Genomic DNA, 24,172 nt, shown 5'->3' on the forward strand with positions numbered 1-24,172 from the left:
ATCACACCTTGTTTAAAGCAGCATTAGGCACAGAAGTTTGGGATTTTGCTCCTGGGCTCCCCCCACAGGCAGGGAGTGTAATGCACTTTTACTCCATTGCAGTAAATACAAATCATGCTTTGAGCTCCCCCTAATGGACATGCATATTAAACATGCATTTGTTGACAAGCTGAGAGATACAAAAATGGTATCTGACGGTAGAGAAGCATGTGGACCAAGGTGGGAGAGTAATACTACAGGATTTTACACATGACTCGGGGTATGCAGCATGACGCAGTTGTTGAGGGAGGTCTCTCTCGTGCAGCTTTATCACAGGTCCATAGTGCTGCCGCTGCGTTCCAGCCTGGAGTGACAATGGCCGAGACGCGAAATTGCTGTGAGGTGAAATTGCTGTGAAATGCAGCAATTTTACTGTAAGTGCTTAATGCAGCAGTGCTCTGTGTCAGACCAGATCTCTTTTTTCCCTCCCCTTGTGAAGACTCACCGCTAATCTGTTTTATTCTTAAAAATTGAATAAATATATATATAATTATATAAATATGATTTACTCCAGCTTGTGCTATACTGTGTGTACCCAGTATTTTACAGTATAGCTAAACCTCTCCTGTAGTATTGCATAAATGTAAACAAGAATAATATTTAACTATAATAAATAATAAAGTATATAATGTATATAATAATTAAGTACTTAACTATAAAAAATATTAAATTTTTCTTTTTTTTAATGTTTACTTTTGTACTATTCTGTTTACTGATGATCTTTAAAGTTTTTTTTCTTTGTCTACCCAAAGAAATGGATTTGTAGAGGTATCTAAGCCAGGTTTGAGAATTGTAATTAGATTTTTGCCATCGTCTTGGGCTCAAGTTTCCATGTTCTCCTCCAGTTCCAGTCCCTCCACAGTCATAAAACATGGTTTAATGCAGTCCTCCGGTTGGGAGTACACTGTCCACAACTAGCTGCTGCTTCTCGGGCGTGTGTGCTGTTTGAGTGCAGAGTGTAAAGGATTGTGAAAAGTGTTGGTTGTAAAGCGTCCTTTGGTGTTAGACAGCCTGGGTCTATAACAGAACAGTAACAGAGTTCTGTGCCAACAAGTGACCCAACGCTTTTGAGAATACTTGGGCGAATAGTAGAGTACTATGGTCAGCTTACTGACTTGTGTTTAGTAGTGTCTAAACTTAGAGGTATCTTTGAATTAGCCTATTCAAACTAGCTGACTTTTTCTTGGGTAAATAGCAAAGCACTTTCGTAAGTCTCTCTGGATAAGATTACATGTAAATGTAAATTTTTTTACCAGCTTAACTTGGTGCTAACTTATAGCTACACAAAAAAAGCATCACCACACCAGAAACCAATGTCTCAATGCCATTGTAGAAACCACATTTCTGAGAGATGTAAGAAAGTGAAGAATCCTTAAAGGTATAGAAAATCTTTACTTGAGGTGAAAATTTCTTCTTTATCAGTTCTGTGGTAAAAATTAAATGGTACACGTGAAAGTGTGATGGATCGTGGATACCAACTCCAAGATCCCTCTATTTAAAGGTTTGTCACACTCTGACATCTGTTGAACTTGAACAAACGTATTCGCCAACCCGTCTTAAGAAATTTCTTCTTTAGAATCCTGACATTCACTAGTGTTTTCTAAGGCTACGTTCACGCAGCAGGTCAGAGAGGCCCAAATCCAATCATGCGACGCAAATGCACGTCAGTTTAGGGGCGTGAACTGTTCAGACGATTGTCGATTATAGGTCACATTAAAAAAAGATAAGCCTGAACAGCCTGAAGAGAAAAAACATTTGGATTTGGAGAGAAAATCGGATTGTCCTCAATAAAGCCTTCGTCAGTGTGTTTTGTAAGAACATTTTTAGGGGCCACAGTCTGCTCCAACAGACCTGCCGAACCTGGCAACTAACAGGTGAGCTGAACCAGGTGTGCTTAAGCAGGAGCAGCACAAAACTATGCAGGAATCCAGCCCTCCAGGGCCGGAATTGCCCACCCCTGCTCTCAAGCAGGCCCTGGCGTTCAGTTTAGTGAGGGATGGCGGGCCTTAAAGGTTCCACCAGGGAGACGGACACCGAAATCAATTCCTTCATAAGTCTCGGCGATTAGGGTGTGAAAGCAAGCAAGAACACGGCGAGAAAGGGAGAAAAATGGAGAAGAAAGAGTGCGGGGAAACGACTGCCCTCTCGGAGGGGGAGAAGAAATATAAGGCATGAGAATGAGGCAATGTTGGAGAGGAAATTTCAAAGAGAATATCAATTTCAGATTAAATGTTAAAAGTCCTACTCGCTTTACGCATGCGACACACAGCTGACTGTTTGGGATCCCTTGTGATGCAAAGTTTGCGTAATACACTGAGAACACTTAATACTGAAAAGAGCTTTTTGCAATTTTAAGTAGTTGATATTTTTTCCTTTATTGGGAGTTTATATTGCTTTGGCTCTGTTAACGTGTCCATTATCATTCTGATAGATGCGGCTTCCATTATTCTCCTCTTGGGGCTGTTTCAGACCTCGGTGAAATCCATCATGAGCTCAGTCAATACGGGCTCGTTCTAAACGCCATCCTTATTCTTCCCTTCCCTTGCCGAATGGAAAGCTTTATATATTAAACATCCATATTCTCCGAGCTCCTGGCTCTGGGTCCTTTGCCTGCCACCTCTCTCTCTTTATTTCCAATTGAATGTAATTATGTGGAGCTCTGTGGGGGAAGAGTGTAATCTAAACTTGGTGGGACAGGTACGGATAGAATTTGATGGCTCCCGTAATTCAGTTCCAGAGTTCCAGAGACCCGCCGTTTTCCCTTTTCTCATAAAGGTCAGAATTGTGAGACAGCTAGAGGATTTTTTTTATAGCTAGCTTGATTAGTTTTTTATTGTCAGTATTGCAGATATTTGCTATATAGGCGTTATCATGATATTCTAATAAAATTTATAGTAAATTGTAAAACAAAATTCGGTGTAATGAATAGAGAGCTACAGATGATTCCATAATGAGCTGTATAATGCTGAATGCGTCCGTGTTCACTCTCTGTCCCACCCTAGAGGACGTTCATCTTCACTTTCAGAAGTGTGAGGTGGAGTACCTGCAGTTTGCCTTCCGCTGGATGAACAACCTGCTGATGAGGGAGCTGCCGCTGCGGTGCACTATTCGTCTGTGGGACACGTACCAGGTACACACACACCTGTACCACACCTATAACAGAAAGTTATACACTAAAAGATATTTTAGCTTTATTAGGGGTCCAAGCACCAAGTTCTGAAACACTATTGTAGCTGTTAATTATTTATTATAATATAATGATTCTTCTTCGTTCCCTATTTTTCTCTTCCATAAAACGACAGGCATCTAACTTTGAACCTGGTCGATCAACATTCGCCTTCAGGGGGCACTACAGTTGAGTCTACATCAATTAGAATGAACGTATTTCTACCTAAACTTAAATAACGGATTTTAATCAAATGCTAAAGCCTGTTATTATGAACAGCTTTACTAGCAATCGTTTTACTAAATAATATAAACACACAGGGTTGTACAGTGACAGAAATACATTATCCGATTGTCACCACACTTGGTAACCTTAGCCACGACCTAATGCTGAACCTTCCCACAAAGACTGGAGGACACGTTTTCATGAGAGATGACTCCAGTTGTTGGAATTATTTGGCCCCATTGTGTTGGTTAGTGCTTGTTAGTGCAGGAATTGCCACCTGTGGCGGTATTTGTTAATACAACATATATATTGCCAAAAATTTTATATTTATTGTTATTAGGTCATTGTGTATATAAAGTACGTCCTTTTCAATTCCTCTACATCAAGATTTCTAAGTACATATTATATATGAACTTTTCTGTCCGTCAATTTAATTAATACTGTTATTAAATGTTTTTTTTTGTTATTATGGAGCTTTGTTCTTCGTTCTGTTTATGCAGCTATAAATGTCTGCGTAGTTTTACTGCTTCCTTTGCAATAAAGTTGTGCATATCGTTCAGTTTAAGTTTGTGACATTTGGACCCTTGAGCAAAACCTGATGTTCCAGTAGCACACACTGTCTTTAATTATCATTTATAGACTGTCCATGGGGATTAAAGGCTTTGTGTCACGCTTTATTGTCCTACTTATTTAAATTCCTGCTTATCTGAAAATATGGTGTCTAAACTAGAAACGGTTAGACATTAATAATATAATGTCTATATATATATATATATATATATATATGTGTGTGTGTGTGTGTGTGTGTGTGTGTGTGTGTGTGTGTGTGTATATATATACATATACCATACAGAGGCTGCAGAATAAAGCAAAGAGGCCATGCAGTGGTTTCACAAAATACAACATTTTAATAATGATGATAATAATAATAATAAGGATGCTGTGGTTGCCTAGGAAACAAATGTTTCAGAACCAAAGCTGTCTGTTTCATCTGTTAAATGTTCTTGTTATGCAATGGAAATGATGATGATAAATGCATTGTTGCTTTTTTAAAAGCTAAATAAGTACATATTTTTATGGTCCAGAGATTTACATCATGGTGGAGGTCATTGGTTGGTTCAGACTGACGCATTGGCACAGCATTGTAGTGCTAAGGTGTCAGCCTCTAATGTTTGCTGTCCTCTAAGCAAGCAGTCCCTAAATTTAAAGTTAGCCCAAACCTCGGCTGTGGTTGGTTATGATCTCTGTGCTCCAGCTTGATCAGTCTTGCACTTTAAACTGAAATTGGCCCTCGGTATCTTTTGTAAGTCGCTCTGGATAAGAGTGTCTGCTAAATGCCTTAAATGTAAATGTATCATTTAATTTTGTTCTTTTCGTACAGCTGCTCGCAATGTAGAGTTCCTATAAATGACGTTTTTGCAGTTTAGAGAAACTATTGTACTTGGTAAAAAAAAAGTACCTAAACAGACGTAACGGAGACCCAGATAGTGATCAAATGCTGAAGTCTTTTTTTTTTGTCATTATGAACAGCTTTACTTGCAATTGTGCTTTGCTAAAAAAAAATTAATACTCAGGGTTATACAGTGACAGAAATACAGTGACCAATTGTTGACATTATCCAAATAAGTGGTTGAACTTGTGGTTGCCCCATTGTGCTGGTTAGTGCTTGGTCCCCAATAATTGCCACACGTGGTCATATTTGTTAATACAAAATTTATATTACTAAAAATATATTTATTGATATTAGTTCATTTTTTTATTGGAATTGGCCCTCAGTTTCATTTAATTGTGTTCTTTTTGCACAGATGCACATTGCACTCGCAATGTAGAGTTCCTATAAATTAAGTTTTTGGAGTTTAGAGAAACTATTGTACTTGGTAAAAAAAAAGGGGGCCTGACTTTGGGCCCAGTTTCTGTCTTCATCTGTATTCTTGTGGAAGAGATTGTAGCCCCTGATGGATGTTCTGACTGCTTCTTATCCTAGTGTCTCAGAGCTCTTTTGATATGTCTCTTTTCTTGTTATTCTGCCCTTTAAGTCTGTTATTCTGCTTTTGAATTTCCAATTTCTACATCTTACGCGCCGCCTTGGCCCCATGAAATGGGTGTCGTTGGACAAAGAAGCGTGTAAATATGATTTTCAGTATTTTTCTAGGGAGTCGCCCTGAGGTTTTGGTATCGCAAACATAGCCTGATACAATTCAGTCCCAGAGCACCAAGTCTAGAATATACACCTTACCCAAGCTTGTCTCATAAATTCGGACTGAATACAGCAGGAGATCAGAATAAAAAATGATAAATTAATTGAAATGTTGAGTTACCTTTCCACAATGATTGCTTTCATCATATATTGGTAAATAGCAAAAAAATAAATAAAGACAATAAGTAAAAAGAAAAGAACTAGCCTGATTATCATCTGTCCAAAAAAAGATTTAACAGCTAATTTAACAAATGTATTTGTTAATCAGTGGCTTTCAACAATATCCCAAACGTTTCTATGGTCACAGTGCCGGCAACCACAAGTAGCCATCGTAGCCATTACTGGTAAAGGGGCATTGTGTGCAATTGGGCAGGGGGGTTGCGTAAGGGTTGGGTATTTGGCAGTCCAAATAGGGTAGAAAATCAGATACATATAAAAAATAATAATAATACATGGTTTAACGTAATAAAAGGATGGGTGTAGAGAGAGAGGGAGAACTAAGGCATGAGTAAACAGAGCAAAAACAAATCTGCTGATGGTTGGAGATGACTTGACCTTACTATGAGATTGAAAACCACACAACCAGAACAAGCCAGTAGTATTAAAAAAAACAATGATGCATGAACCTGACAACCATGACATGACCAGTATTTCTCACATCATGACACTAGGGAGTTCTGGATCTACACTGGCTTCAGTTTCTGGCTGGGAAGCTTTGGAGAACTCGAGGAACTACACCACGTTCGTCAAACTCTGGTGCAAAGAAGACTTTTACTGTTTTCATAACTACATTTGCAGCAAACCAAAACATAACCTCAACCATTAACTTTAGTCTCTCCAGACAGGTTTCTCTTCTTCAGAAAGTCCTGGACACGTCCTCTGATTTTCCATGGCTGTATCTGATTAGGGGTGGAGCCCTGTAACTGTGATACTGGCCATAGTGCTGAATAACCTAGGCTATGTTCACACAGCAGGCAAAGTGGCCCAAATCTGATTTCAACGTTTTATTTTATTTATTTATTTATTTATTTCTGTAACCCATATCAATCTGAACAGTTCACGCATCCAAACTGACGTGCCTTCACTAAGAGTTTCATCTTCGTCAGCAGTGTTCCAGCTGTCTTTGAACACTGATTACTTTAGTGTGAACAGAGACATCGCTTCAAATATTGAGGTTTGTTACCTCGTTATCCCACCACTTAAAACCTTGCTCACTGCTGTCGTCCATTTTTCTCAGTGAATGTCGAGTTTGATTTCAGAGACCTCTTTAGAACCACCCATTATTTGAAAAGGCAGACTGCAGGGCTAGTGGCTTGATTGTATACACCTGTGGCAGTGGGGCTGAATGAAATCCTTAAATTCAGTGATTAAAAAGTGCGTCCCAATACTTTTGTCCATATGGTGTATACATAATATGCAGCTTCTTACAAATGTACGGCGAAGTCATGTGATGTAGTGCATCTGAATTTGACCTGGGCCGTACATCATGGAAGTAGTTGGCTACTGGAGGAGGAAATAAACCCTGTTCTTATCAAATAAATTAACCTCCTCCCGTGAATTGCTCATCCACTCAACCCTTAGGCGCAGACTTACCCACTTAGAAGGCATCCTCTGTGGATTTAAGCACTGACTAAGCAGCCAGAGAAGACAGCTTGCCTCATAAAAGACCACTCAGTATATATTCTAGCTATATTAGTAAATCTTTTGCATGAACAGTATTTACATTCATTAATAAATGCCTATTAAAAACATCAGATGTACATCTGGTCTTTGATCTAACCCGACTCACTTATAAAAGTGGGCTATAAAGACTGACCCCAGATGCCCAGCGTACTCTAATTCAATCAGAGTAATGCAGTGGGGGGGGGGGGGGTGGATTGCAACTGAAAATTGACCGTGAATGGTGTGACCGGCAATTAGATACAGCAGTGGAGTAAGTGGACCTGATAAATTTAGTAAAATACAACCAGATAGTTGGATAGAAGAAACCAGCCCAGCATTTAGAGCTGATTAAAAGTGCCCTGTCCTTGCACTCCGGACTGGACTGAGAGTGTACATTATGGCAGCAGCATACTTACAATTCAAAAACTTGTGCTGCTACACTATGTTTGAATGCTGAAATTTGTACAAACTTGAAATGGCTATATTTTTCCAATTTTTGCAACTACAGATGATTTATTTCATGGATTAATCTATCAGTTGTTTGTTTGTTTGTTTGTTTGTTTATTTAATAGTTATTTAAACCTTTTTGTTAGTTTTTTGGTCCATTTTTTCTCCCAGTTTGGTCCTGCCAATTAACCCACCCATTCCAAACCTATTTTTAAGCCACAAAAAAGAAAAATAGAAAAAAAGGACTTACTATTCAGAAACCTGCGCTGCTACACTGTTTCAATTTTTGCTCAATTAAAATGGCTATATTTGCCCTTTTTTACTTTTTTTTTTTACTTTATACTTTTTTTATCTTTATTTTTATTTATTTTATAGATTAATCTAACTATAATTAATTTATTAGTTATTTCAACTTTGTTTTTTTTGTTGTTTTTTTTTTTGTTTGTTTGTTTTTTGTTTTGGGTTTTCTCCCAGTGTGGTACTGCCAATTAACCCATCTGTTCATAGCTAGTCCTACCCGTTTTTGAGCCATTTATAAAAAGAATGTTAAACTCCATACTGGACTGAGAGTCTACATTCAGGCAGCGCAAAGTACTGACTAAGGGGCTGCACTGCTGCACTATTTGCATGCTGATTTTTTTTTGCTGATTTAAAACCAGTAAATGTTTTTTAACTTGCTTGGTTAACCCTGTCATAGGGCTGCACCTGCCGACTATTTCCTTTTTTTTATTATTTATTTTTTATTTTTTTTTTTTTTCTTTCATCACTCTGCCATGGAAACCCATAGCAAGAAGCTCCCAGTGCTCAGTTTTTGTGCTGATGTTAATGACAGAGGAGGTTTGGAATTGCTGAGATTGTTGCTTCTCAGCAGTCAGTGAGCCGACCCAGGAAAGTTGCATAGTCTGACACTTGGTGGCTAAGCTGCTGTGTCTCCTAAACGCTTCCACTGTTCAATAATACCCCTCACAGCTGAAGGTGGAGGATCTCTTTTACCCAGCTGTTGCTGCGGTGGCTCCTATTACAGAACCAAGCTGGAGGTCAGTGAGCTCTTTAGAACCTCCCAGTCTTTCACTAGTGTGTGGAAAGACAGACTGCTAGACGGCTAGAGGCTCGATTTTACAGACCTGTGGCAATGAGACATGTGAATTCAGTGTATCCTATATCCTATTAGGATACAGTGTATCAGTGTATCCTATCCTACTGTATTTAGTGAATTCAATACTTTTTTATACTTGTATAGTGTATCCTATAAAAAAAAGGTAAGAGCTCTTACTGAATGGTCTTTTTTTGGCTGGAAAGTGAATAAATGAAGGGGCGTCTGAGTTTTGCACAGAACTGCATGTTCTGTACTTTTTAAAATGCAGAATCTACGGAGCTGTTTTTTCAGCATGTAAATGAGTGTTTGTTTATCTTCTCCACTGTGTGTTCCAGTCCCAGTCGGCCTTGTCAAAACCTCGCTGTTTCTTGCTGTGACCTTGTCCGGTTGTAAGTGTGCTGAAGCTGGTGGAGTGAGTTTTAAACTTCCCCAGTTCCTTTGATTAGTTTGCGGAGCTGTTGAAACTGTGAACTCCAGGTTAGGGTAGAGAGTTTCCTTTAGGTTTTTGGTGAAGCAGTCGGTTGGTGTGGCCAAAGAACAGCTGTTTTCAAAGGCATTTGATGTGGAAAAAGACTGACCACAAGCTGTGACCTGTAGGGATGGCCGGTTTTCATGACGGTGCTGCAGTAAAAACAGGTCTGGGTGAAACAAAGAGATATGCATTGGCAAAAATTAGGACGTCACATTTACTAGCAGAGAGCAGCTTTTAATAGAACTCTTAATGACCCTTTTACAGGCACAATTCCACTAGTGGGATTTGCCATGGCTGGTCCCGGGTCAGTGTGGTCCCACCTGTGGGATTGGAGCATTCACTGTAAATTAACTAGTTCAGCTAATCTATCTGCTTCCCTGAGGAAACAGCATGTCCATGAATACTGCTGGTTATACAGACCATGCCGGTGTACGATCTGTATGTTTTAAGGATGCATGCTCAAAATTTAACCCTGTGGTGCCTTTCCATCATTTCCACCTCTCCTGATCTGGTCTTGTGTGCACAGTCACTGGTCTGTGATTCTCCACACTGCTCTGCTGAGCTGCTGTGTAATGGTCACACTGTAGAGCTGCAGCAGCATGCAGTGGGTAGTGGTGGCGCAACGGGTGACAGGGTTGTGGGTTCGATACCTGGGCTTGGCAAGCTGCCACTTTTGGGCCCTGAAGCAAGGCCCTTCACTGGGGCCCTTCTCTGCACATGTGCTCACTGTCACTGTGTGTGTTTGATCACTAGTGTGTATGTGTGTGTTCACTGTATTTTTTATCATCTCATCGGGTCTCTTTCATGCTCGTCTAGTCTCCTCTTGTCTCGTCTCCTCTGTTCTCATCTTTCATCTCTTCTTGTCTCATTTATTCCCATCTATTCTCATCTCTTTTTGTCTCTTCTTGTCTCCTCACCTCTGTTTTCATCTATTCTTATCATGTTTTTTTTTTTTTTTTTGTCATGTATTCTCTGCTCTGTTCTCATCTCTTCTCCTCACGTCTGCGCTAGTCTCATCCCTTCTCCTCACGTCTGCTCTGGTCTCATCCCTTCTCCTCACGTCTGCTCTGGTCTCATCCCTTCTCCTCACGTCTGCTCTGTTCTCATCTCTTCTCCTCACGTCTGCTCTGGTCTCATCCCTTCTCCTCACGTCTGCTCTGGTCTCATCTCTTCTCCTCACGTCTGCTCTGTTCTCATCTCCTTATCTCACGTCTGCTCTGGTCTCATCTCTTCTCCTCACGTCTGCTCTAGTCTCATCTTGTCTCTTTTGTTCTGATCTTGGATCCTCTTTTCTCATCTCATTTTGTATTGCCTCCTCTTGTCTCATTTTTCGCATCTCCTCCCATCTCTTTGACTCATCTTGTCTTAATTCCTCTGTTCTATTATATTCTGTCTCATTTATTTTAATTTCTTGTCTCACCTGTTCTCATCTATTGTCATCTGGTCTCGTCTTTTCTCACCTCACCTCCTCTGGTCTGTATCTGTATCTCTTCTTGTCTTTCATTCTAATCCCTTTATGTCTCCTCTTGTCTCCTCTCTTCTGTTCTCATCTATTAATGTCATGTTTTTTTTTTGGTCTCATTTCTTGTCTAGCCTTCTCTGTTCTCATCTGTTCTTGCCTCGTCTCGTCTTTTTTCTTTTATTCTCATCTCTTGTCCCCTCTGTTCTCATGTATTATCGTCTGGTCTGCTCTGGTCTCATCTCGCCTCCTCTGTTCTCAGCTTTTCTGATCTCTTGTCCAGTCTCTTCTCTTCCAAACTGTTGTTTCTGCACCTCTTCTTGTCTTACTACGTCCATTCTTTTTTGCTTGTCTCCTCGCGTCTCATATCTTCTCATCCCTTATCTGATGGTACAGAGATGGTTGCAGATAAATCCTGTGAGAAGACTCACAGATAATCTGACAGATAATAGGATTAAGAGATGAATTGACTTTCCTCGAATCCGGAAAGCGGTGGGAGGGAACTCGACTGGTAGAACGGTTGTCCGGTTTGAGATTTTGGCTACAGCTTATTGGTCAAAATTATTTTTCTCCTTTGCTTCAATTACTGTTGGGACAATGACAGTTTGGTATGAAATGGACGTGTCGGTTCACTGCACAAACTAACCACGTCCAATTCCTCCCTAAGTGTCATTGTCACAACAGTAATTTAGGCAAAGAAAAATACTCAGTGCCAAGCAAAGATATTACTCTGGGGGGAGCGACAGGGATGGTTTCATGCACTGACCGTGGAGCGTAGAGTCCAGACGTTTATCTCCTCTCTCTTTTATTCTCCCTGCCTTGTAATTGCATGTTAGGGCTAGAACACAAAAGGGCTGCCCCAGAAGATCAATTAGTTTCCACAAAGAGCTCAAATGCGAGAGAAGAGGAGAGAGAGAGAGAGAGAGAGAGAGAGAAGACAAAAAGGGAAGTCATGTTGGTGCACTAGAGCGCTACAGTGTCTGTACTGTGCTTCTGCTCCATTAGTGAGTTTGTTCAGTGCTGGTTCATCTGGCCTTCACTCTCACTGGGAGCTGAGGCTTTGGTGAACAGCTACTGTCTCTCTAAGCTCACTCTGCTAGTTTGTCTCATCTCTTCTTGGCTCATTTATTTGTCTCCTCTTCTCATCTCTTCTCTCTTCTCTACACGTCTCATCTGTCCTCCTGTCTTCTCATCTCACCCCTTCTCACCTCTGTTCGGCTCACATCCCTTCTCTTCTCTTCTCATCTCCTCTGTTCTCGTCTGTCTTCATCTCCTCTGTTCTCGTCTCTCTTCATCTCCTCTGTTCTCGTCTCTCTTCATCTCCTCTGTTCTCGTCTGTCTTCATCTCCTCTGTTCTCGTCTGTCTTCATCTCCTCTGTTCTCGTCTCTCTTCATCTCCCATGTTCTTGTCTCTTTTCATCTCCTCTGTTCTCGTCTCTCTTCATCTCCCATGTTCTTGTCTCTTTTCATCTCCTCTGTTCTCGTCTCTCTTCATCTCCCATGTTCTCGTCTCTTTTCATCTCCTCTGTTCTCGTCTCTCTTCATCTCCCATGTTCTTGTCTCTTTTCATCTCCTCTGTTCTCGTCTTTTGTTTTTCTTTTCTAGTCTCCTTTTCTCATCTCCTCTGTTCTCATCTGTTCTCATCTCCTCTGTTCTCATCTGTTCTCATCTCCTCTGTTCCCATCTGTTCTCATCTCCTCTGTTCTCATCTGTTCTCATCTCCTCTGTTCTCGGCTTTTGTTTTTTCTAGTCTCTTCTATTTTGTGTGGTCAACTCTGCAGGTCTCATCTCATCTGTTCTTGTCTCCTTTGGTCTCCTCTCTTCTCATCCCTTCTGGTCTCCTCCCTTCTTATCTTTCTTGTCTCTTCTTGTCTTCTCTATTTGCATCTTTTCTCATCTCCTCTATTCTCATCCCTTTTTGTCTCTTCTCATCTCTCATCTCCCTGCTTGTCTCCTCTGGTCTTATGTATTCTCATCTCTTTGTCTATGTCTCATCTCTGGTCTCATCTAGTTTCTCTTTTTATCTCTTCTTGTCTCTTTCTTCTTGTATTAATTTCTACTTGTCATTTTTCATATTTGCAGCCCTTCACCTTTTCTCCTTTTTCAGATCTTCTCATAATGTCTTATTTAATCTCATTGCTCTCTTGTGTTGGATCCTCTCTGTCTTATTTTCTTATTTGTGCTTATCTTATCTTTATTTCTTATCTCTCTCTTCTCCCTTCTTTTTGTTCATGTCTTTCTCCCAGTTTCAGAGTCTTTTCTTTTGCTCTTTCTTGGTCTTTGTCTTTCTTTTCTCTCATCATCCCTTTCTGCTGCTTTTCTGATTTCCTCCTGTTGGTTTCTGCTGTCCTGTTTCTTATTCTCTGTTTCTCTTGCTTGGTCTCTCTTCTCTTCAGTTGTTCTTTTCTTTCTATTTCACTTGCTCTTTGTTTCTTTTTCTTTTTCCATTTTCTTCTCCTTCTTCCTCACTCTCTCGTCCTCCTCTCTTTCTTCCTTTCCATCTTCCTCACTTTCTCCCCCTTCTTTCTTTTTCCTTTTTCCTCTCCTTTTCCCTCTCCTCCGTCTTTCTCTTTCTTTTTCTTCTCTCTCTTTCTCTCTCTCGCCTGTCTTTTTTCTGTATCTTTTACTCACTGCTTAGAGAAGCAAACAAAAAGTGAAAAGCAAACAGGAAAACAAGAACAGACCTATTTATAGCCAGACGCCTCGCCTCAAGTGGCTGAAAGTACTGCACTGTACCGAACACACAAGCAGTGATAGGACAGTATGTATGTGTGTGCGTGTATGTACGTGTGCGTGTATGTACGTGTGCGTGTATGTACGTGTGTGTGTGGGCGGGTGGGTGTGTGGGCGGGTGGGATGTTGTAGGGTGAGAAGGGGCGAGGGCATCTTGAGACACAGAAGAGACTGCATTAAAGCCTCTGTCATTACTGGTGGTGAGAACTGACGTGACTTTCTCTCGGCTGAATAAACAGCTGGATTGAGCTGAGGAGGCAGCTGTGCTGTTTCAGACAGTAAATACGCCACACAGGTTTACTTCATATACATTATGCTTACAGTGTGTGTGTGTGTGTGTGTGTGTGTGTGTTTTTCTGCAGGCTGAGTCCGAGGGGTTCTCGCATTTCCATCTATACGTCTGTGCAGCGTTCCTCATCAAGTGGCGCAAAGAGATTCTCTCCATGTCAGACTTCCAGGTACCTGTCTGTCCGTCTTTCTGTCTGTTCATTCTGTCCCTCTTTCTGTCCTTTGTCTTTCGTTCCGTCTGTCAGTCCATCTTTCTTCCTCTCTTTCAGTCTTTGTCTTTCTCTTTATTTCAGTTTCTTTGTTCTTTGTTTATTCCTTCTGTCCATCTGTCTGTCCTTTTGACTTGTCTGTCTAAATGTCTTTCTTTCTCTTTTATTCTTTGTCTTTCTGTCTCTCTTTTTTCTGTATCGTTTGATTTTGTTCTTTGTCTTTGTCCTCTCTTTTTGTCTGTCTGTCTTTCTTTTTTTTTCTATATCCTGTATTTCTGTCGTTCTTTCAGTCTGTCTGTCTTTCTTTACATCTTTATTTATTTATTAGTCTTCAGGGCCAATAAACTTTTTCACTGAATTCAGTGTCTGTGTGTGTGTGTGTGTGTGTGTGTGTGTGTGTGTGTCTTTGTGTGTGTGTGTGTGTGTGTGTGTGTGTGTTTGGGTTGCATATATGCACAATTGCTGCACATCACTGCTGCTGATGAGCTCAGTGTACTGAGTAAGTGTGTGCGGGCATGTTGCGGCTGCCTCTGTGTGTGTTAAGCATGTGTCATACTCCACACTGCGCTAGCTCGTCTGGGCCGTCACACACTCTGCGGCGATTGCAGTAATTGGGCCTGCAGTGGAGCAGCCTCGCTGTAACTGCATTTCACACACCAACGAACCAGCCCACCTCAAGAGACCAACAATCCACTCACAAACTCTCGTTTTCCCCTTCTTTCTCCTCCCTCTTTCTCTCTCTCTCTCTCTCTCTCCCTCTCCCTCTATCTCCTTGTTCTTCTCCTTTTATTTGCTCCATCCCTTCCTCTTGCTGTCTCCTGCACACCAGGCATAGAACACCAGTCTTAGTAGAGTAGGACAGTCCCCTCACTCTGTGTACTGTACTTCCTTACCCTTTTTGGCTTGGAGAGAGAAGGCTCAGTTGAAGTCCTGTAGTCAGTGGTGGGACGTTGGTAAAGCCCTGATTAAAGCCTGCATCTTCTTGAGTCAAGCATCTGAGGGGAATTTTACTGATGGTGTGGAACCTGCTGAGAATTTCAGTGAGGTGGAGTTAGGTGTTTAAAAAAATCCTACCAGAGATGAGAGGCCATGGAGCACTAATCCAGGCTCGGTTCACAAAATTCAATGAGCTGGATGCTTCCACATCCTCCTTCTTTGACCTAGAGAATAAGACTTGAGAGAAGGCGGCTCTCAGCAGTGAGAGAGTCCTTGATTAGACTTGCCTTGTGACATCTGGACTTGCCTTCCAGATGTGGACAGGAGTTACCTGGCTTATCAGAGCAAAGTAGAGACGACTGTCCAGCCAGAATGTCCATTTCCCCTTGTTAATGTCCACTGTGAATGAACTTGCTGCTGCTCTTACATGGTTTTCCTAGAATGCATAGACGTTGGTTGGCTGCAGAAGGGCAGTGGTCACACTATATGGACAAAAGTATAAGGACACCTGCTCATTCACTGTTTCTTCGAAATCAATGGTCTTATCCTGCTTTTGTTGGATTACCTGTCTCTACCGTCCAGTGAAGAAGGCATTCTTCTAGATTTTGGAGTAGCCTTACTGAGGTCAGAATGTTGAATGATCACCACCCCTCTTCATCTCCAGCTCCTCTACTTATCCCAAAAGTACTGGATGGTGCACAAACCTTAATTCCAGAGAGCACAGTTCTTCCACTGCTCCACAGCTCAATACTGAGGGGCTTTATAGCCCATGTTTAGCAATAGTTCTCTACAGGGACTAGACAAGCTGAGTGTGTGTATGTATGCATTCACACATCTGCGTCAGCAATGGGTGCAACTTTAAAGTAGCTGATTGCATTCATTAGAAGGGGTGTCCACAAATATTTGGACATATAGTGTATGCGATACAGATGTGTTGCTTGCATGGCAGTGTGAACAGAATAGGAGATGCTGAAGTCCGATACATATCCAACACTTGGTCATATTGTTCATGTGACCTCTTTGTCAATCCAGCTCATTTTCATGGGATCAAGCAAGCAACTCTTTAAAATCAGAGTTACTTCATAGAAGTTTGAAAAAGAGAGAAGCTTCTTCACACAGATCGAGTCTCTGTGTCCAGTATGTGTCTCCGTCCTCTGTGTGTGTTTATTATAGCATTCTTCTTCACGGCAGGTACACCACACTTCTATTTGATCGTCTTCCTTAGTGAAACATGGAGACTCCCCGTGTTTACTCGGGCCTGTGAGCTGGATTGAACACGGACGTTTCAGTTTTGACTGTTTGTTCTCCAACGGTAGTGGTTTGCTCTGCTGATTTTGGCGTTATGTGAATGCCGCATCAATAGAGGATGTGCATGTGACGTCACGGCAGCAGTTTTGTTTATTGTTCTTTTTGAAGCATTTTAAGCTTTTAGATTTCACCCAAAATTTGGTTATTAAAAAAAAAATCTCTTGCTTTCTCTCTCCTGCTGTTTCTCTCCCTTGCATTGTTGGTCTCTTTCTCGCCCTCATATTCTCCATCTCTCACTCTTCCTTTCATTTCTCTCTCTCTCTCTCTCTCCCCCTCCCTCTCTCACTCTCTCTCTCTCAAGATTCAAAGAAGCTTTATTGGCATGACTGTAATGACAACAATATTTCCAAAGCATTACAAAAATAACACCAAAAACACCAAAAATACAGTGCAATAAAAGTTATAATTACATAATAATAATAATAATAATTACAATAATTACACTCTCTCTTAATTTCATTCCTCTCCCCCCCCAATTCTCTCTCTCTCTCTCTCTCTCTCTCTGAATGTTTGCTCTTCCTCTCTCTCCCCCTTTCTTACTGTCGCTCCTTCCATCTGTCTTCTGTCTCATTTTGCTATTTATTATTCTTTAACTAATCTCTCAAAGCACACTGAAAGTGACACACACACACACAGCATCTCTGATCAAGACTGAAAACTGATCTTTCCGTTGTCATTTTGCTTCATTGAAAGGTGAAACTCATTAAGAGTGTGTCTGAAGAGAGCGTGATGTTGAGTGCATTAGAAGTTTTCTTGGGCTGAGAACTGTGGAGAGAACGCTGCTGAATTGGACATTCTCTGAACTCCCGGCCGACCCTGGCTGTGGACCGACCCGTTTTAATTATGCATAATCTCAAACTCCATAGAGATGACCGCATGCCCCTCTTTTCTGTTACGACACAAACACTGAAACATTGTCCAGAGCATCCAGTGACTGCTATAATAACCTCAAAACATCATACTTAATAATACATATTTTAATTGTTATTAATGTTATTTATTTATTTATTTATTTATTTATGTGGCCAAAAAATGCTTTTCCCATCTCTTCCAGGGGCTGCTCATGCTTCTGCAGAATTTACCCACAATACACTGGGGCAACGAGGAGGTGGGCTTACTCTTGGCTGAAGCCTACAGACTCAAATACATGTTTGCTGACGCTCCCAGCCACTACAAAAGATAAGGACTTCCTCACTCACTGATGAACACAATGACCCACACTCTCTCAAGGGGGGGGCGTGTGGGGAGGGCCTCCATGCTGCTGGGACCAAAAAAACAAAAAAAACAAAGCCCCCCCCTTTGCAGTACTGACACCGGGCTTCAGTAAGAGGCTTCACTCGATCATTTCAGCAGAGAAGAAAAGACCACCTCGACACCACCAAGGAAAGTTTTGTTTTTGTTTTTTTTTTTTTTATGTGAAATTTGATCAAACTAATCAGGAGCGATGGAGAAGGAGGCGTGGCCGATTCCCAGACGCATTATGAAAGTTTTTATTGCTTTTTTTATTTTTTGCTTTTTTTACTTCTTGAATTTTAACTGCTCAATGTTATGAGTTCCCCTTCTCCTTTGATTTTTACCGCTCTATAACGTGTGCCGTGATGTGTTTCCTTTCTTTACTACGCTGTTGACTGGACCAGCCGCTCATGCTGGAGGCTGAAGGTCCGTCAGCGCGGCTCTTCCTGCAGTGCTGCGGTACTACGGCAGCCATTCAGGGTCACTTCTGATGAGATGCAGCGGTACAAGTCTGTTGGCCCATAATGAAGAGCCTCTACGCTCAGGCTCTACACTTATTGAAGACTGTGAATTTTAACAATCAAGGACGACGTCCTACTTTCTGAAGGTGGCCTAGCTTCTTGTGAAGCCCCCAACATGTTGCACAAATGTTAGTGATTAAAACGTGTGTGTGGGGGGTGGGGGGGTGCTCTTTAGTGGAAACTGAGTTTACTACTGATGAGGCGATGCTGTGATTACAATAGCTTCAAACTGTTGAGAGATATTCCATTAATAATAGGTTTTAATAATATGAGGTGGCGTTATGCAACTGAGGACTGGCTTTGCACCAGTTGTGAAAATACTACTGAGTCAGTGATGCAACCTGAGCTGTGTGGATGTGGAAAGTCCTTGTGCAGCACAAACCGTCTGCTCTATGTTCGGTGATGCCCTAAAAAATGCTACTACAGGTTGTCCTTATACACAGATCCAGGATCAGCTCCTTCTGCCCAAAGCTTCCCCTTAATCATTGTGGGGAATAGCCGGAACTGATGCTAGATCAGTGTGAAGCTTCTGCTGCTTTCAAGTGGATTTACTGAGGGGAAAGCAGGTTTCTCTCCATGAGGCACCCCATTAACTGTTCAATTGGGCAAGTTCAGTCTGACCAATCAAAGATGTGAACAGTCCATTACCTGGAAGTAATGCAATTTGACAGATTTGTAAAAAAAAGTAAAAATGGTAATTCATGATCATGGTAAAGCCGTGTACCATTTTTACAATTCCCCCTGTTTTATTTCTGCTAGACTGGGGTTGAAAACCACTTCAAAAAAGCCTAATATGGCTTCTTATAGCAATGTCTCGCTACAAACTACAATGACCAGTCAGTGACCAGTCAGATGACTGAGTCATTCCTCAAAGATAACTACCGCTCAGGGCTCTGAGTGGTACAGTGCACTATGGCGCTGCCGCTATGATCCGAGGATTGCTGGTTCGAATTTCGGGTCATGCTGCTTGCCATCAGCAGCCGGGAATCTGAGGGAGCATAATTGGCCTTGCTCTCTTAGTGTGATGTTGGGGGAAATAAAGAGTGTTGGCAGCATTGCATGTGTATGAAACAGGATAAAATTAGAAATAGATTTTATATAAAATAACTACCACTCAATTTGCACTTGAAAGCAGCAAAGGACAAGGTGCCCCAGCTACTGTTAGCACACAGGCAAAATAATAGCTCTCCAGATGTGTTTTCTCTGTAGGTACAGGTGAATATTGCTTATTCCCTTGGCCTTTGAACCAGAGTAGTATGATACATTTTAAAGTGGAATTCCACCAATATTTCTAAATTTCTGGGGTTTTTTTTTTACACAAAGTCAATCAGAATAGTGTGATGAGGTTCTCCTTGCTATGGAAACCTACCAGGTCAGTAGTGGTGGTAATGGGAACCAGGGGCCGGATTCACAAAAGCTTTCCTAAGAAAAAGTTGAGAAGATAAACACGAGAAGCTCATAAGAACGTAAGAAAGGTCTTAAACTGACACTCGTTATTGTTTTCTTATCTAGGCCTTTTGTTACATAGTTTGTTGTTTTTACAGCAACAATGGAAAATAACATTTTTTTTTTTTTTTTTTTTTATTCAGTGAAATTATTGCAGTGGATGCAACATGTAGTAAACAGGAGCTAGAAGTGATATTTTTCTCATGTGGACACAAACAGTATTTTAAGAACAATCTCTACTTATAATCCGGTTTGATAAGACTTTAATTCTAGTAATTTAACCATTTAAACTGATCATTTGAGGCGTACTTTCTGAACGGTGTGAGGCGTTTGTAAGGTTAAGAAAATATTTAACATATTTATTCTTTTAAATTCCTATTGTTATTGGTACGTGTACCAAATAATGACATAAAAGTTCACGAATAGTTTTCTTTAGTGAAAAATTAAGATGAAACATTTTTCTTTTTCTCTTTAAAGAATAACAATTTCATATTTTTCTTAATTTTATCCAGAATTTCTTTCTTTAGAGACTTTTGTGAATCAGGCCTCAGATGTCTGAAGTGTATTAAAGTGCATCACAGACTTCGGCTTGTTAATGAGTACAATGTCTTGATGCTTGAACCATTGTTTTATGATGGAATTGAGGAAAGATTTTGACCATAAATGTACTTAACTTTAATGTGTAGAGGCAAAATAAAATAACCTAAAGAACCCACTCTCAAGTTTATAAGGCTCTATTAAATATCAGAAATCTGAATCACTTTACTCACATCTCTACCGTTCAGCATTATGCAGAGTTTTTGAATTTCAATGGAATTCCCCTTTAAAAACATAGTAATACTATAGATGATTTTCTTTTGCAGCTTTTTTTGCAGTTCAATTCAGTGATGATTCCCTCAGCATATGGAAATATGCTGTGAATAAATTGGGCATTGTAATATTACCATGCATTGTTCTGCTTTTGAGTTCTCATAATTCTGTTCAAAGTTCAGAAGGTCTTTTAAACTATAATGTTTTCACTGAGGGCTCAGTTCACCTCAACTAACCAAGCAATCAGTTTTCTAATCCCATTGATAGTTTTAATAATTAATCAATAAGTGTCTTTCTGCTTTAATTATTGAAGTAAATGGAGTGTATGTGAATGGAGAGAACTGTCAGGATTGGTTAAAAGTGAAGGCGTTCTATCGGCCTTGCTTCTGCAGAGAGATGGAGAGGGTGGAATGAGGCTACTGATATTGAAGGCTCTGACTAATACACTGTAGTTATATCCATGGCTCTGCACACAGCACAACAGTCATTGTGGCGGCTGTTGTGAACTTCGTGACTCTGAAATGTAACTTTAAAGGGGAGGAAGAAGCTTTTTAGGCTTAATGGAAGTTGGACGTTCTATTCCAAGTCATTTGGGCCATTTCTTTTAGTCCATGATGAAAAGCAAAAAGAATAAGTTGATAAAATAATCATGAGGTTTTATTTTGTTTTTGTTTTTTTTATATATGATGGCGATGATCTGTACCTCCAGCACTAGCTTTGGACAGCTGTTACAATGCCTTGCTTAGTAAGCTTTTACAGTGTACTTTTTGTAGGACTGAAATGTTTTCTTATTTTGATTTGCTTTTGTTTGTCGTTTATAGATTTCTGGGTTATTTCTGGGTCTTAAAGTGATCAGTAAAAATGTAATGTACATGATTTCCCCCCTTACCTCAAAAACATCGTTTTTCAGCCAGGTGTTTAAAAGTTACCTGTTAAATAAAAAAGTAAAATTGTCTATTTGGATTTTCATCAGGGCGCTGCAATGCGCCTGTTCATATTCGTTACAGTATAGGAGCTGCAAAACTGTAAATTATTCTGTAATCAGACTATAAAAATAATATTTACAACATTTTTCTGAAGCTTTCATCCAAAACCTGCTGGAATCAGGGGACATGTTCGGAGTCCAGTTGCCCAAGGACTAGTGCAGTGCAGCCCAGTCATGGAATCAAACCCTAGGCTGCCTTGGGGAAGCCAGTGATGTTACCCACTACACTGCACGACACAAACCACATATCAGACATGCTGACACACACTGGAATGGTTCTGTACTGTTCTGCTTGGAAATAAGAAAAAGAAATGCTTTATTTGGGGATTTTGGGATTAAATTCTTAGATTTTTTGGTGATGGGGGGTCTTAATTTTTTATATATATATATATATATATATATATATATATATATATATATATATATATATATATATATATATATATACAGAATGGCCAAGTCTTTTTTTTGTTTGTTTTATTTCGTTTTTTTTTTTTTTTCTCTCTTCCTCCTCCCCTTTCAGAAAATTCCAGATTTGTTTGTTTTTGGGTTTTTATTTGTTTCGATTTTTTTTTCTTCTGATTACTTTACTTAAACTACTGAATAACAATGTACTGTATGTAGTTCCTGAGCGCACGTATCCAAGATAGATAATAAACAATATCCAATCGTGAAAAGAAAACGGAAATGAAATCAAATTGTGACCATTAAAATGAATTGGGAGCCATTTGTACGATTGAACTGTTGTGAATTTGACCACCAGTTGCAAACCTAAAAAATATTCCATATTTCCAAACCAAAAAAAATTCAAAGTATTCTGATTCTATTCTAATCTGATCGGTGAAATACCATTATTTTTGGCAATTTGTTTGTTTATTTGTTTGTTGGTTTTTATTTATTTATTTGTTAATTTTCCTCCCCAGTCTTTGATTACCCAATTACCCAACTCACCTTTGTAGTACTCTTCCCCCACTCGCTTCTAATAATAAGCAACATTACCGGAAAACCATCACGCTCTGGTTCCCAGCTCTGATGCACTGGCTAGCCGACTGATGCCTGTGCCGGCCAGAATCACACTGAAGTGATGAGGGGCGAGAGAGCCATCGACCTAGCCGAAGAGAGCAAGGCCAATTGTGCTCTCTCAGGCTCCGGCTGCTGATGGCAGAAAGCTTAGGTAGGGGTTTCGAACAGCCATCATCGGTTCATACTGGCAGCACCTTAGTTTGCTATTTTGACCATTTCTGATAGAAAAATAAAAATGCTAAATAAATATTGCCATTTCTGTTTTTAATTTTTTTTAAACTATTTAAAGCGTATGATATTGTGCAAGACTGACATCATAGCATAAATGTATGTATTGTAACACCCCTACTTCTGACACTGTCATGCTGTTATCTACTGTAATTAGGGACAGAATTGGAGCTTTCAGTGTTTATTTTTGTTTGAACCACCGCTTTACGACTGACGACCACTTTGTGGAAAGCTTCTGATTGAGCTGTTGAAACTGCAGGACAGAAATGGCAGTGCTACCGTCGTGGAGCAGCGTGTTTGTGTTTTACCTCGGCATTCAGAGCCCCCTGCTTGTTAAATTATGGCGTTTATGTGATGAAGCGAAGACAACTGCTTTCAGATACGGCCTAAACTATACCTTTTAGACCTGCAGTCACGAAGCTGTCCGCACATCGCTGGAAAGCGTAGGAGGAGTTCTTCTATACTCTGATCTGTAGAGAAACAATAGGCAATGTGAGTGGGGCTGAGAGAAGGGCAATTTTCACTGAAAATTCCCACCAAATGAAGCGCTGTTGGCGAGCGTGAGCTCAGCTCCAAAAACAGGACATATTATTTTATCCTAGGAAAATTGCCCTAGATTGACAAAGTGATTTTTCTTTGTCTGAGCTTGTTGCTCCTCTGTGGGGCTTCTTAGAGTGTATTGGTATGACGCCATCTGAGAAAATTAAAGGTAAAGGTAAATGTAATGTAATATTGTGCTTTTCTGAACTCAGCCATGTCGTGTTTTTAATGCCGGTGTTTCTCTTTCAGTAAAGAACAAAAAAAAGCTCCATAGCAGGGTCGTCTAGCTCCAGTCCTGCAGGGATGCAGCTCTGCAGGGTGCATTGTTTTCTCCGCTTACACCAGATCCTATTTGATAATTTAACTGAGGAGCTGAATGAGGTGTATTGTGCTGTGGAGCAGGGAAAGAACTGGCAACCCAGCTGGAATAGTGTTTGATAAGCCTGGTTTTATTTTTTCGTTTAGACACCAAAGGATTTAGATTTGAAACACATTGCATGATCAGGGGCCTGTCTCACAAAGCACATTCCACTTCAGTAAGGGGCTCCTGGCGAAGTTCTTTCAGTTTCACAAGAAAGAGCAAATATGACTGGGTAATTTATTTTGTACGGGGGAAGATAAACATTAGATCCATGTCGTCCATTTACATTTACATTTACATTTACTTGTTCAGAGTGACTTACGTTTGAATCCTGTTCCACAGGATGGAGAATGTAGAGTTAGGACACTTGCCAAAAAACCTTTATTGGTGTAGTGCCAGGCAGTCGAACGGTAGTCGGCCATAGGGAAAGCAGTGTTACCCATTACACTACACTGTATCACCCCACTACACCAAGAACACCCTACTACTTTAAACGTGAGGAACGCCAGTTAACCACTGATGTGGTACTGCCAATTAACCCAAACGTCCCCTAGCTAGCAATGCTCCCATAAACCATCATGAGGGTAAGGATTTAACACGTCTCCTCCGATACATAAGAAGCCATTCCCCAAGATCCGGCATCATGAGACGGGCCCACTTTTTTATTATTTATTTATTTTTTGGTTTAAATATATGTCTAGACTTAAAATTGTCCCGTTTTGAGACTCTTCTTGCCTTGATGGTTAGTCCTTGCAGAATGTGTAATCGGCCTGATTTAGATTTTGACC

General features: G+C 40.4%; 1 protein-coding gene across 3 annotated transcripts in view; it reads left to right on the top strand.

The window, feature by feature from the left end:
* The window catches only part of tbc1d22b (TBC1 domain family, member 22B), a 77,210-nt gene extending 55,621 nt beyond the window's left edge, over nucleotides 1-21,589 (top strand). For 2 of the 3 annotated variants that reach the window (XM_072681445.1, XM_072681446.1), the window contains 3 exons: nucleotides 3,042-3,169; nucleotides 13,859-13,954; nucleotides 17,292-21,589. In XM_072681445.1, the coding sequence (XP_072537546.1) occupies nucleotides 3,042-3,169; nucleotides 13,859-13,954; nucleotides 17,292-17,420 (353 nt within the window). In that variant the 3' untranslated portion in view covers nucleotides 17,421-21,589. Of the gene's footprint in view, nucleotides 1-3,041; nucleotides 3,170-3,341; nucleotides 3,821-13,858; nucleotides 13,955-17,291 lie in introns of those variants that run through there. The other variant, XM_072681447.1, reaches the window with a different exon arrangement.
* The last annotated feature ends 2,583 nt before the right edge of the window (nucleotides 21,590-24,172 follow it).

The sequence above is a fragment of the Salminus brasiliensis genome, chromosome 6 (genome assembly GCF_030463535.1).
Source record: "Salminus brasiliensis chromosome 6, fSalBra1.hap2, whole genome shotgun sequence".
Classification (NCBI taxonomy): Eukaryota; Metazoa; Chordata; class Actinopteri; order Characiformes; family Bryconidae; genus Salminus; species Salminus brasiliensis.